The 12,558-nt window shown below is 39.7% G+C and overlaps 4 protein-coding genes across 4 annotated transcripts; all 4 read right to left on the bottom strand.

The window, feature by feature from the left end:
- Window positions 1–1,056: 1,056 nt before the first annotated feature.
- On the bottom strand, window positions 1,057–1,999 carry LOC117779260 (eotaxin-like). The gene is made up of 3 exons (XM_034615298.1): window positions 1,856–1,999; window positions 1,660–1,771; window positions 1,057–1,347 (listed from the first exon to the last, which is right to left on the bottom strand). The coding sequence occupies exons 1-3, from the start codon at window positions 1,923–1,925 to the stop codon at window positions 1,254–1,256; spliced, it is 276 nt and encodes a 91-aa protein (XP_034471189.1). The 5' UTR covers window positions 1,926–1,999; the 3' UTR covers window positions 1,057–1,253.
- Window positions 2,000–4,493: 2,494 nt separating this feature from the next.
- Window positions 4,494–5,266, bottom strand: LOC117779258 (eotaxin-like). The gene is made up of 3 exons (XM_034615295.1): window positions 5,122–5,266; window positions 4,930–5,041; window positions 4,494–4,617 (listed from the first exon to the last, which is right to left on the bottom strand). Exons 1-3 carry the CDS (start codon window positions 5,189–5,191, stop codon window positions 4,524–4,526), a joined length of 276 nt encoding a protein of 91 aa, XP_034471186.1. The 5' UTR covers window positions 5,192–5,266; the 3' UTR covers window positions 4,494–4,523.
- Window positions 5,267–8,349: 3,083 nt separating this feature from the next.
- LOC117779261 (eotaxin-like) lies at window positions 8,350–9,324 on the bottom strand. The gene is made up of 3 exons (XM_034615299.1): window positions 9,151–9,324; window positions 8,959–9,070; window positions 8,350–8,646 (listed from the first exon to the last, which is right to left on the bottom strand). Exons 1-3 carry the CDS (start codon window positions 9,218–9,220, stop codon window positions 8,553–8,555), a joined length of 276 nt encoding a protein of 91 aa, XP_034471190.1. The 5' UTR covers window positions 9,221–9,324; the 3' UTR covers window positions 8,350–8,552.
- Window positions 9,325–11,615: 2,291 nt separating this feature from the next.
- LOC117779255 (eotaxin-like) lies at window positions 11,616–12,558 on the bottom strand. The gene is made up of 3 exons (XM_034615293.1): window positions 12,423–12,558; window positions 12,227–12,338; window positions 11,616–11,912 (listed from the first exon to the last, which is right to left on the bottom strand). Exons 1-3 carry the CDS (start codon window positions 12,490–12,492, stop codon window positions 11,819–11,821), a joined length of 276 nt encoding a protein of 91 aa, XP_034471184.1. The 5' UTR covers window positions 12,493–12,558; the 3' UTR covers window positions 11,616–11,818.

The raw sequence follows: 12,558 nt of genomic DNA on the forward strand, positions 1-12,558 counted from the left end.
ACCAAAATGCTAACCAAAGATTCCAAAGGTGGCCCGGATTTATTTTGTGCCATATTCACCATTTACCACGTGGGCCACTTTAGATTAAACTTTAACCTAGAGCACCGCATGTTTGCTAAAAAGAAAGGCCCACATTTGTTTTGGGATATTTGGGCCACATTTGTTATTGGTGGGCAGTTTTATCCATTTTGCCACAAGAAGGCCAGAAGTGCCACATCACTGCCTGAAGTGGACCACAGCCGTATTATATCTGGGTCCCATCAGTTGAATCACTGTACCAACAAACGCAACATCACAAGGGCTCAAAAAAATAAAAACATCTCCCATCCTGCTCACCAGCTATTTCAACTGCAACCCACTAGGTGGCGATGCAGATCCTTATGCACCAAATCGTTCTGTTTAAAAAGCAGTTTCTTCCCCACAGCCATAAGGCCCCTGATCTCTCTGCAACAACCATCATGGACACTTTAAAGACGCTGCACTGTTACTCTACTGTATGTGATTTAGTCCTGTCCATAGTTTATCGTGTGTCATTATGTAATGTCGACGTCTTTGTAGTTTTTATGTTCATATGAGTTTTAAAATGCAGTGCACAATAAGAGTTGCATCGACGTGGTTTGTTGCCATTAAGACATGATTCTGATTCTGATACGTGTGACAGGAAGCTGAAATAAGAGAAGAAGCCATCAATGCACAGCACCATGTTGTATTCCATCAAACAACAGCCAGGGCTATAGTTTATTAGTTTACTCAGTTTAAAAAAGAACAAGATTAACTATACTTTAATTAAACTTCTGTTTGAAAAACAAAAAATCTGGTTTCTCTTTTTTCACAGGTTAAAAAAAATGGGAGAGGAAAATGCAAGAGAAAGCTAATTCTTTTAAAAGTATTAATTTGCCTCCCAGGGCTTCCATAGAGGAACACAGGATTAGACCTTTGAAACATTTCTTTTGGCTGCATTATAATATAGCCATAAACACCAGGTATTGAGATTTTTTCTCACATTTGTTTTCTATCTGAGAGGAGACGAGACAAAGTTCTGACACGATCAACTGTAAATGTATAATGTTTATTCTTTATGATAATTGTGGATAATACAAACACAAAAGACAGTGAGCAAACAGAAGCTGGGATCAGTCATGGCAGGTTTGCACATTAACAGTGAAATCGTTTCACAGAATTTGATTTGATGCAGCAACAGACACAGGAGTAACTTCTTCTTGTTTTTGTTGATTTGCAGACGGGCAGCTGGTTTACGCGGATTCTTCATCCAATTGTTGCATGATGCTCTGAACCCACGGGAGCTTTGGATCCACACAGATTTCATGAGACTTCTTTGTCGTAAAACTGAAACAAAGGGGGAGATGTTAATGTCATCTTGAGGATTGCTATTGTTTTTTTATGAACATTTTGAAAGGATGCTAAATAGCTTCAAGAAATAAGAAAATAACTGTATTTCGGAGTAAATGCAGAAATGACAGAGCAGCAGATGTATAATGCACATAAGCAGTCGACCTAAATTAGAATGTATTATTTAAAAGTAATGACAAATAGATTTCCCTCTTCTAAAGTGGAATCAAACATGTATTCAAAGTCACTTATTTACGTTGGTGTATTACACATAATGATGGTGATGTAAACTCATTAATCAACACTTACAGGACGGCCTTCCTCGGACACCTGGAATCAGTGTCTTGATAGGAACTGATTCTAGCTTTCGCCAGTTCTCCTTGGTAAAAACCGAAGCAGCAGTCATCAGGACCCAGTCCATCTGAAAAGACAAATGTCGACCAATAAGACAACAACACCTCCGACACAGAACATGTTTAAGTATTAACATATAAGTCCGTCTTACTGTTGCAGAGCACTGAGGAGAGCAGTGCAGCTCCCAGGACACACAGCAGCAGGACGTGAAGGGCCCTCATGGCGGCTCGATGTAAATGTCTGGAGATGATGGTGATGGAGATGAAGAGCACAGCTGCTGTTAGGGGCTTCTGAGAAAAATGGGTTGCGGGTTTATATTTATTGAGATCAACAATCTTGTTTTTTAAAGAAAGAAAAAGGTGTCGCTGGTGTGGAGGAGGGAGGGTGTTGTTTGATGGATCGCAGAGGAAATGCAGTTGTGGTCGGAGATTCAGCTCAAACCACACACACATATACACTTTATAAATTATTGTTTCTGGTATTTACTATTAAAAGGCAAAAACACCTGTTGACGTTAAGGTACACAACTGAAGATGTGTCTCTAACATCGGCTAAGCTTACATCATCTGGCCTCTTAACTAGTGCGGAGGACCTTCAAACGTACAAGGGATATTCACCTTGTCCTGTGTTCTAATATATATGTATTATACACACACAAACACATATTTACAGTATATATACCATACGACCATTGGCCTCACCGTGTGTGCACGTGTGGTCCAGGTATTACTTGTGTTGTGGGGACCTTGGTTTCAGGTCAGGGCTAGGCAAGTAGTTACTATGGTTACGTTTAGGAAATCAATCTAAGACATTGTGGTGTCCTTTGAAGTCTTGGAGACGTGTGTGTGTGTGTGTCACTGTTTCCTCATGCAGAGTTCAACCCCCTATGACCGAACCTCATTTGTAAAATTGGTGTATTGCTCCTTTAACACAGACTCCTTTGATTCAAAGAGATGAACAACAGAAGAAGAAGAAGTCCATCAGAAATTCTGCAACATGACTCATCACAATTACAGCACAGGTCATAATTTTTAAACTCAACAATTGACTAAAACACTTTAATGTGAACCTCGAGAAAATGACTCACTCTCACTCTACTCATCATCTGTCAAACACATTTGCTACTTAGAGTGGATGAAAGGTCCTCTGGGAAACGTAGCCATTCAACAATAAAATGGTCGCACCTGGTTGGTTATGTACAGCTCTTTATTTTAATAAAACCATTTCAAGTGAGATACAGTTGCATGGTGACGCTCCCTTGTCTCCATGTGTCCATCACTCCTCTGCAGTACACAGATCTCAAAGAGAAAAATAAAGACAATGCAAAACACACAGAGCCCAGGAAAGTAAAGACATCCAGATAATCCAACAGATCGATAACAGTATATTAACCTCCTTCATTGAATTTAAATATGATTGAATTTGTTTTTTGACGCCTGTGGATTGATTAAACTGTGTTTTTTGTAGTGTTAGTGGAGCTGGGGGGGCACTTCATGGAAAATGGACAAACCATTTAAACCTACCGAGTGCTGATATGAACTGGTGATGCGAGGCACAACTCAGAGGCCTACGTATATGTGCCAAAAGCTTTATTGCAGTCCTGCGGTGAGTCATCACACTTGGTGGGGGGGGGGGGGGGGGGGGGGTCTCAACAAACAGGTACAAACTGCTTCACATATAAAAGACAGAAAAGTAAGAATACCTAAAATAACGTCAAATAAAAATAGTCATAGACCAACCATTACAATAATAAAACTAGAATGAGGTTAAATCAGGATATGCAATACGATTAAAGGGCATTTTCAGCTTTGAAGCTCCTGACTCAGTCTGTTGTATTTCCTCAGGCAAGGTGTTCCAAAACCTCTGAGCTCTTATTTCAAAGCTCTGGCCCCGATCGTCTTCAGCTGAGAGTCTGGAACAGTTAAACAGCCCCTGCCAGAGGGTCCAAACATGTGAGCAGGGTTATATGGGGATAAAACCTCCACCATATACTGTTGAGTCAGTCCATTCAGTGCAACAACCATCATGGACACTTTAAAGACGCTGCACTGTTACTCTACTGTATGTGATTTAGTCCTGTCCATAGTTTATCGTGTGTCATTATGTAATATCGACGTCTTTGTAGTTTTTATGTTCATATGACTTTTAAAATGCAGTGCACAATAAGAGTTGCATCGACGTGGTTTGTTGCCATTAAGACATGATTCTGATTCTGATACGTGTGACAGGAAGCTGAAATAAGAGAAGAAGCCATCAATGCACAGCACCATGTTGTATTCCATCAAACAACAGCCAGGGCTATAGTTTATTAGTTTACTCAGTTTAAAAAATAACAAGATTAACTATACTTTAATTAAACTTCTGTTTGAAAAAAAAAAATCTGGTTTCTCTTTTTTCACAGGTTAAAAAAAATGGGAGAGGAAAATGCAAGAGAAAGCTAATTCTTTTAAAAGTATTAATTTGCCTCCCAGGGCTTCCATAGAGGAACACAGGATTAGACCTTTGAAACATTTCTTTTGGCTGCATTATAATATAGCCATAAACACCAGGTATTAAGATTTTTTCTCACATTTGTTTTCTATCTGAGAGGAGACGAGACAAAGTTCTGACACGATCAACTGTAAATGTATAATGTTTATTCTTTATGATAATTGTGGATAATACAAACACAAAAGACAGTGAGCAAACAGAAGCTGGGATCAGTCATGGCAGGTTTGCACATTAACAGTGAAATCGTTTCACAGAATTTGATTTGATGCAGCAACAGACACAGGAGTAACTTCTTCTTGTTTTTGTTGATTTGCAGACGGGCAGCTGGTTTACAAGGATTCTTCATCCAATTGTTGCATGATGCTCTGAACCCACGGGAGCTTTGGATCCACACAGATTTTAAGAGACTTCTTTGTCATAAAACTGAAACAAAGGGGGAGATGTTAATGTCATCTTGAGGATTGCTATTGTTTTTTTATGAACATTTTGAAAGGATGCTAAATAGCTTCAAGAAATAAGAAAATAACTGTATTTCGGAGTAAATGCAGAAATGACAGAGCAGCAGATGTATAATGCACATAAGCAGTCGACCTAAATTAGAATGTATTATTTAAAAGTAATGACAAATAGATTTCCTTCTTCTAAAGTGGAATCAAACATGTATTCAAAGTCACTTATTTACGTTGGTGTATTACACATAATGATGGTGATGTAAACTCATTAATCAGCACTTACAGGACGGCCTTCCTCGGACACCTGGAATCAGTGTCTTGATAGGAACTGATTCTAGCTTTCGCCAGTTCTCCTCGGTAAAAACCGAAGCAGCAGTCATCAGGACCCAGTCCATCTGAAAAGACAAATGTCGACCAATAAGACAACAACACCTCCGACACAGAACATGTTTAAATATTAACATATAAGTCTTACTGTTGCAGAGCACTGAGGAGAGCAGTGCAGCTCCCAGGACACACAGCAGCAGGACGTGAAGGGCCCTCATGGCGGCTCGATGTAAATGTCTGGAGATGATGGTGATGGAGATGAAGAGCACGGCTGCTGTTAGGGGCTTCTGAGAAAAATGGGTTGCGGGTTTATATTTATTGAGATCAACAATCTTGTTTTTTAAAGAAAGAAAAAGGTGTCGCTGGTGTGGAGGAGGGAGGGTGTTGTTTGATGGATCGCAGAGGAAATGCAGTTGTGGTCGGAGATTCAGCTCAAACCACACACACATATACACTTTATAAATTATTGTTTCTGGTATTTACTATTAAAAGGCAAAGACACCTGTTGACGTTAAGGTACACAACTGAAGATGTGTCTCTAACATCGGCTAAGCTTACATCATCTGGCCTCTTAACTAGTGCGGAGGACCTTCAAACGTACAAGGGATATTCACCTTGTCCTGTGTTCTAATATATATGTATTATACACACACAAACACATATTTACAGTATATATACCATACGACCATTGGCCTCACCGTGTGTGCACGTGTGGTCCAAGACATTGTGGTGTCCTTTGAAGTCTTGGAGACGTGTGTGTGTGTGTGTGTGTGTGTGTAACTGTTTCCTCATGCAGAGTTCAACCCCCTATGACCCAACCTCATTTGTAAAATTGGTGCATTGCTCCTTTAACACAGACTCCTTTGATTCAAAGAGATGAACAACAGAAGAAGAAGAAGTCCATCAGAAATTCTGCAACATGACTCATCACAATTACAGCACAGGTCATAATTTTTAAACTCAACAATTGACTAAAACACTGTAATGTGAACCTCGAGAAAATGACTCACTCTCACTCTACTCATCATCTGTCAAACACATTTGCTACTTAGAGTTGATGAAAGGTCCTCTGGGAAACGTAGCCATTCAACAATAAAATGGTCGCACCTGGTTGGTTATGTACAGCTCTTTATTTTAATAAAACCATTTCAAGTGAGATACAGTTGCATGGTGACGCTCCCTTGTCTCCATGTGTCCATCACTCCTCTGCAGTACACAGGTCTCAATGAGAAAAATAAAGACAATGCAAAACACACAGAGCCCAGGAAAGTAAAGACATCCAGATAATCCAACAGATCGATAACAGTATATTAGACTCCTTCATTGAATTTAAATATGATTGAATTTGTTTTTTGACGCCTTTGGATTGATTAAACTGTGTTTTTTGTAGTGTTAGTGGAGCTGGGGGGGCACTTCATGGAAAATGGACAAACCATTTAAACCTACAGAGTGCTGATATGAACTGGTGATGCAAGGCACAACTCAGAGGCCTACGTATATGTGCCAAAAGCTTTATTGCAGTCCTGCGATGAGGCACCACACTTGGTGGGGGGGGGGGGGGAGGTCTCAACAAACAGGTACAAACTGCTTCACATATAAAAGACAGACAAGTAAGAATACCTACAATAATGTAAAACAAAAATAGTCATAGACCAACCATTACAATAATAAAACTAGAATGAGGTTAAATCAGGATATGCAATACGATTAAAGGGCATTTTCAGCTTTGAAGCTCCTGACTCAGTCTGTTGTATTTCCTCAGGCAAGGTGTTCCAAAACCTCTGAGCTCTTATTTCAAAGCTCTGGCCCCGATCGTCTTCAGCTGAGAGTCTGGAACAGTTAAACAGCCCCTGCCAGAGGGTCCAAACGTGTGAGCAGGGTTATATGGGGATAAAACCTCCACCATATACTGTTGAGTCAGTCCATTCAGTGCTTTGGAAGTCATTTGTTTCTGATCTCCTTTTATAAAGGAACTAACCCACTTACTGAAAAGTGAAAATTCAGGCCACCGTGCCCAAGAGAAGAAAAGGGGAAAGAAATGTAAGGTAAACCTGAGGCAACACACATAAAGAGTCAGAACATACTTCCACTTGTCTCAACTACTCAAACAGTCTAGTTGAAAAAAAAAAAAACACTTACATCATTGATGACGATTATTCCCACAGTTTCCCTTCTCCCTATGGAGGAGGTTCAAGAGTTAAGGAATTCATTCAGCGTGTGGATCAACACATAGGAAAATAGTTCTGCCCCAGATTTTGCCCACAACCCACATACACACCCCACATGGAATGATGGCACTTGGGCAGCCACGGGTAAAACAGAGCAATACCAAAATGCTAACCAAAGATTCCAAAGGTGGCCCGGATTTATTTTGTGCCATATTCACCATTTACCACGTGGGCCACTTTAGATTAAACTTTAACCTAGAGCACCGCATGTTTACTAAAAAGAAAGGCCCACATTTGTTTTGGGATATTTGGGCCACATTTGTTATTGGTGGGCAGTTTTATCCATTTTGCCACAAGAAGGCCAGAAGTGCCACATCACTGCCTGAAGTGGACCACAGCCGTATTATATCTGGGTCCCATCAGTTGAATCACTGTACCAACAAACGCAACATCACAAGGGCTCAAAAAAATAAAAACATCTCCCATCCTGCTCACCAGCTATTTCAACTGCAACCCACTAGGTGGCGATGCAGATCCTTATGCACCAAATCGTTCTGTTTAAAAAGCAGTTTCTTCCCCACAGCCATAAGGCCCCTGATCTCTCTGCAACAACCATCATGGACACTTTAAAGACGCTGCACTGTTACTCTACTGTATGTGATTTAGTCCTGTCCATAGTTTATCGTGTGTCATTATGTAATGTCGACGTCTTTGTAGTTTTTATGTTCATATGAGTTTTAAAATGCAGTGCACAATAAGAGTTGCATCGACGTGGTTTGTTGCCATTAAGACATGATTCTGATTCTGATACGTGTGACAGGAAGCTGAAATAAGAGAAGAAGCCATCAATGCACAGCACCATGTTGTATTCCATCAAACAACAGCCAGGGCTATAGTTTATTAGTTTACTCAGTTTAAAAAAGAACAAGATTAACTATACTTTAATTAAACTTCTGTTTGAAAAAAAAAAATCTGGTTTCTCTTTTTTCACAGGTTAAAAAAAATGGGAGAGGAAAATGCAAGAGAAAGCTAATTCTTTTAAAAGTATTAATTTGCCTCCCAGGGCTTCCATAGAGGAACACAGGATTAGACCTTTGAAACATTTCTTTTGGCTGCATTATAATATAGCCATAAACACCAGGTATTAAGATTTTTTCTCACATTTGTTTTCTATCTGAGAGGAGACGAGACAAAGTTCTGACACGATCAACTGTAAATGTATAATGTTTATTCTTTATGATAATTGTGGATAATACAAACACAAAAGACAGTGAGCAAACAGAAGCTGGGATCAGTCATGGCAGGTTTGCACATTAACAGTGAAATCATTTCACAGAATTTGATTTGATGCAGCAACAGACACAGGAGTAACTTCTTCTTGTTTTTGTTGATTTGCAGACGGGCAGCTGGTTTACAAGGATTCTTCATCCAATTGTTGCATGATGCTCTGAACCCACTGGAGCTTTGGATCCACACAGATTTTACGAGACCTCTTTGTCATAAAACTGAAACAAAGGGGGAGATGTTAATGTCATCTTGAGGATTGCTATTGTTTTTTTATGAACATTTTGAAAGGATGCTAAATAGCTTCAAGAAATAAGAAAATAACTGTATTTCGGAGTAAATGCAGAAATGACAGAGCAGCAGATGTATAATGCACATAAGCAATCGACCAAAATTAGAATGTATTATTTAAAAGTAATGACAAATAGATTTCCCTCTTCTAAAGTGGAATTAAACATGTATTCAAAGTCACTTATTTACGTTGGTGTATTACACATAATGATGGTGATGTAAACTCATTAATCAGCACTTACAGGACGGCCTTCCTCGGACACCTGGAATCAGTGTCTTGATAGGAACTGATTCTAGCTTTCGCCAGTTCTCCTCGGTAAAAACCGAAGCAGCAGTCATCAGGACCCAGTCCATCTGAAAAGACAAATGTCGACCAATAAGACAACAACACCTCCGACACAGAACATGTTTAAGTATTAACATATAAGTCTTACTGTTGCAGAGCACTGAGGAGAGCAGTGCAGCTCCCAGGACACACAGCAGCAGGACGTGAAGGGCCCTCATGGCGGCTCGATGTAAATGTCTGGAGCTGATGGTGATGGAGATAAAGAGCACGGCTGCTGTTAGGGGCTTCTGAGAAAAATGTGTTGCGGGTTTATGTTTATTGAGATCAACAATCTTTTTTTTTTAAGAAAGAAAAAGGTGTCGCTGGTGTGGAGGAGGGAGGGTGTTGTGGTTTTTAAGGGGCCGAAGTGCGAGAGAAACTTTCCACTCAGCTTGTTTGATGGATCGCAGAGGAAATGCAGTTGTGGTCGGAGATTCAGCTCAAACCACACACACATATACACTTTATAAATTATTGTTTCTGGTATTTACTATTAAAAGGCAAAAACACCTGTTGACGTTAAGGTACACAACTGAAGATGTGTCTCTAACATCAGCTAAGCTTACATCATCTGGCCTCTTAACTAGTGTGGAGGACCTTCAAACGTACAAGGGATATTCACCTTGTCCTGTGTTCTAATATATATGTATTATACACACACAAACACATATTTACAGTATATATACCATACGACCATTGGCCTCACCGTGTGTGCACGTGTGTTCCAAGACATTGTGGTGTCCTTTGAAGTCTTGGAGACGTGTGTGTGTGTGTGTGTGTGTGTGTGTGTGTGTGTGTGTGTGTGTGTGTGTGTGTGTGTGTGTGTGTGTGTAACTGTTTCCTCATGCAGAGTTCAACCCCCTATGACCGAACCTCATTTGTTAAATTGGTGTATTGCTCCTTTAACACAGACTCCTTTGATTCAAAGAGATTAACAACAGAAGAAGAAGTCCATCAGAAATTCTACAACATGACTCATCACAATTACAGCACAGGTCATAATTTTTAAACTCAACAATTGACTAAAACACTGTAATGTGAACCTCGAGAAAATGACTCACTCTCACTCTACTCATCATCTGTCAAACACATTTGCTACTTAGAGTGGATGAAAGGTCCTCTGGGAAACGTAGCCATTCAACAATAAAATGGTCGCACCTGGTTGGTTATGTACAGCTCTTTATTTTAATAAAACCATTTCAAGTGAGATACAGTTGCATGGTGACGCTCCCTTGTCTCCATGTGTCCATCACTCCTCTGCAGTACACAGGTCTCAATGAGAAAAATAAAGACAATGCAAAACACACAGAGCCCAGGAAAGTAAAGACATCCAGATAATCCAACAGATCGATAACAGTATATTAGACTCCTTCATTGCATTTAAATATGATTGAATTTGTTTTTTGACGCCTGTGGATTGATTAAACTGTGTTTTGTGTAGTGTTAGTGGAGCTGGGGGGGCACTTCATGGAAAATGGACAAACCATTTAAACCTACCGAGTGCTGATATGAACTGGTGATGCGAGGCACAACTCAGAGGCCTACGTATATGTGCCAAAAGCTTTATTGCAGTCCTGCGGTGAGGCACCACACTTGGTGGGGGGGTCTCAACAAACAGGTACAAACTGCTTCACATATAAAAGACAGAAAAGTAAGAATACCTAAAATAACGTCAAATAAAAATAGTCATAGACCAACCATTACAATAATAAAACTAGAATGAGGTTAAATCAGGATATGCAATACGATTAAAGGGCATTTTCAGCTTTGAAGCTCCTGACTCAGTCTGTTGTATTTCCTCAGGCAAGGTGTTCCAAAACCTCTGAGCTCTTATTTCAAAGCTCTGGCCCCGATCGTCTTCAGCTGAGAGTCTGGAACAGTTAAACAGCCCCTGCCAGAGGGTCCAAACGTGTGAGCAGGGTTATATGGGGATAAAACCTCCACCATATACTGTTGAGTCAGTCCATTCAGTGCAACAACCATCATGGACACTTTAAAGACGCTGCACTGTTACTCTACTGTATGTGATTTAGTCCTGTCCATAGTTTATCGTGTCATTATGTAATATCGACGTCTTTGTAGTTTTTATGTTCATATGACTTTTAAAATGCTGTGCACAATAAGAGTTGCATCGACGTGGTTTGTTGCCATTAAGACATGATTCTGATTCTGATACGTGTGACAGGAAGCTGAAATAAGAGAAGAAGCCATCAATGCACAGCACCATGTTGTATTCCATCAAACAACAGCCAGGGCTATAGTTTATTAGTTTACTCAGTTTAAAAAATAACAAGATTAACTATACTTTAATTAAACTTCTGTTTGAAAAAAAAAAAATCTGGTTTCTCTTTTTTCACAGGTTAAAAAAAATGGGAGAGGAAAATGCAAGAGAAAGCTAATTCTTTTAAAAGTATTAATTTGCCTCCCAGGGCTTCCATAGAGGAACACAGGATTAGACCTTTGAAACATTTCTTTTTGCTGCATTATAATATAGCCATAAACACCAGGTATTAAGATTTTTTCTCACATTTGTTTTCTATCTGAGAGGAGACGAGACAAAGTTCTGACACGATCAACTGTAAATGTATAATGTTTATTCTTTATGATAATTGTGGATAATACAAACACAAAAGACAGTGAGCAAACAGAAGCTGGGATCAGTCATGGCAGGTTTGCACATTAACAGTGAAATCATTTCACAGAATTTGATTTGATGCAGCAACAGACACAGGAGTAACTTCTTCTTGTTTTTGTTGATTTGCAGACGGGCAGCTGGTTTACAAGGATTCTTCATCCAAACGTTTCACGATGCTCTGAACCCACTGGAGCTTTGGATCCACACAGATTCTAAGAGACTTCTTTGTCGTAAAACTGAAACAAAGGGGGGGAGATGTTAATGTCATCTTGAGGATTGCTATTGTTTTTTTATGAACATTTTGAAAGGATGCTAAATAGCTTCAAGAAATAAGAAAATAACTGTATTTCGGAGTAAATGCAGAAATGACAGAACAGCAGATGTATAATGCACATAAGCAGTCGACCAAAATTAGAATGTATTATTTAAAAGTAATGACAAATAGATTTCCTTCTTCTAAAGTGGAATCAAACATGTATTCAAAGTCACTTATTTACGTTGGTGTATTACACATAATGATGGTGATGTAAACTCATTAATCAGCACTTACAGGACGGCCTTCCTCGGACACCTGTAATCAGTATTGTGATAGGAACTGATTCTAGCTTTCCTCAGTTGTCCTCGGTAAAAACCGAAGCAGCATTCATCAGGACCCAGTGCATCTGAAAAGACAAATGTCGACCAATAAGACAACAACACCTCTGACACAGAACATGTTTAAATATTAACATATAAGTCCGTCTTACTGTTGCAGAGCACTGAGGAGAGCAGTGCAGCTCCCAGGACACACAGCAGCAGGACGTGAAGGGCCCTCATGGCGGCTCGATGTAAATGTCTGGAGATGATGGTGATGGAGATAAAGAGCACAACTGCTGTTAGGGG

Source organism: Hippoglossus hippoglossus, chromosome 18 (assembly GCF_009819705.1).
Source record: "Hippoglossus hippoglossus isolate fHipHip1 chromosome 18, fHipHip1.pri, whole genome shotgun sequence".
Classification (NCBI taxonomy): domain Eukaryota; kingdom Metazoa; phylum Chordata; class Actinopteri; order Pleuronectiformes; family Pleuronectidae; genus Hippoglossus; species Hippoglossus hippoglossus.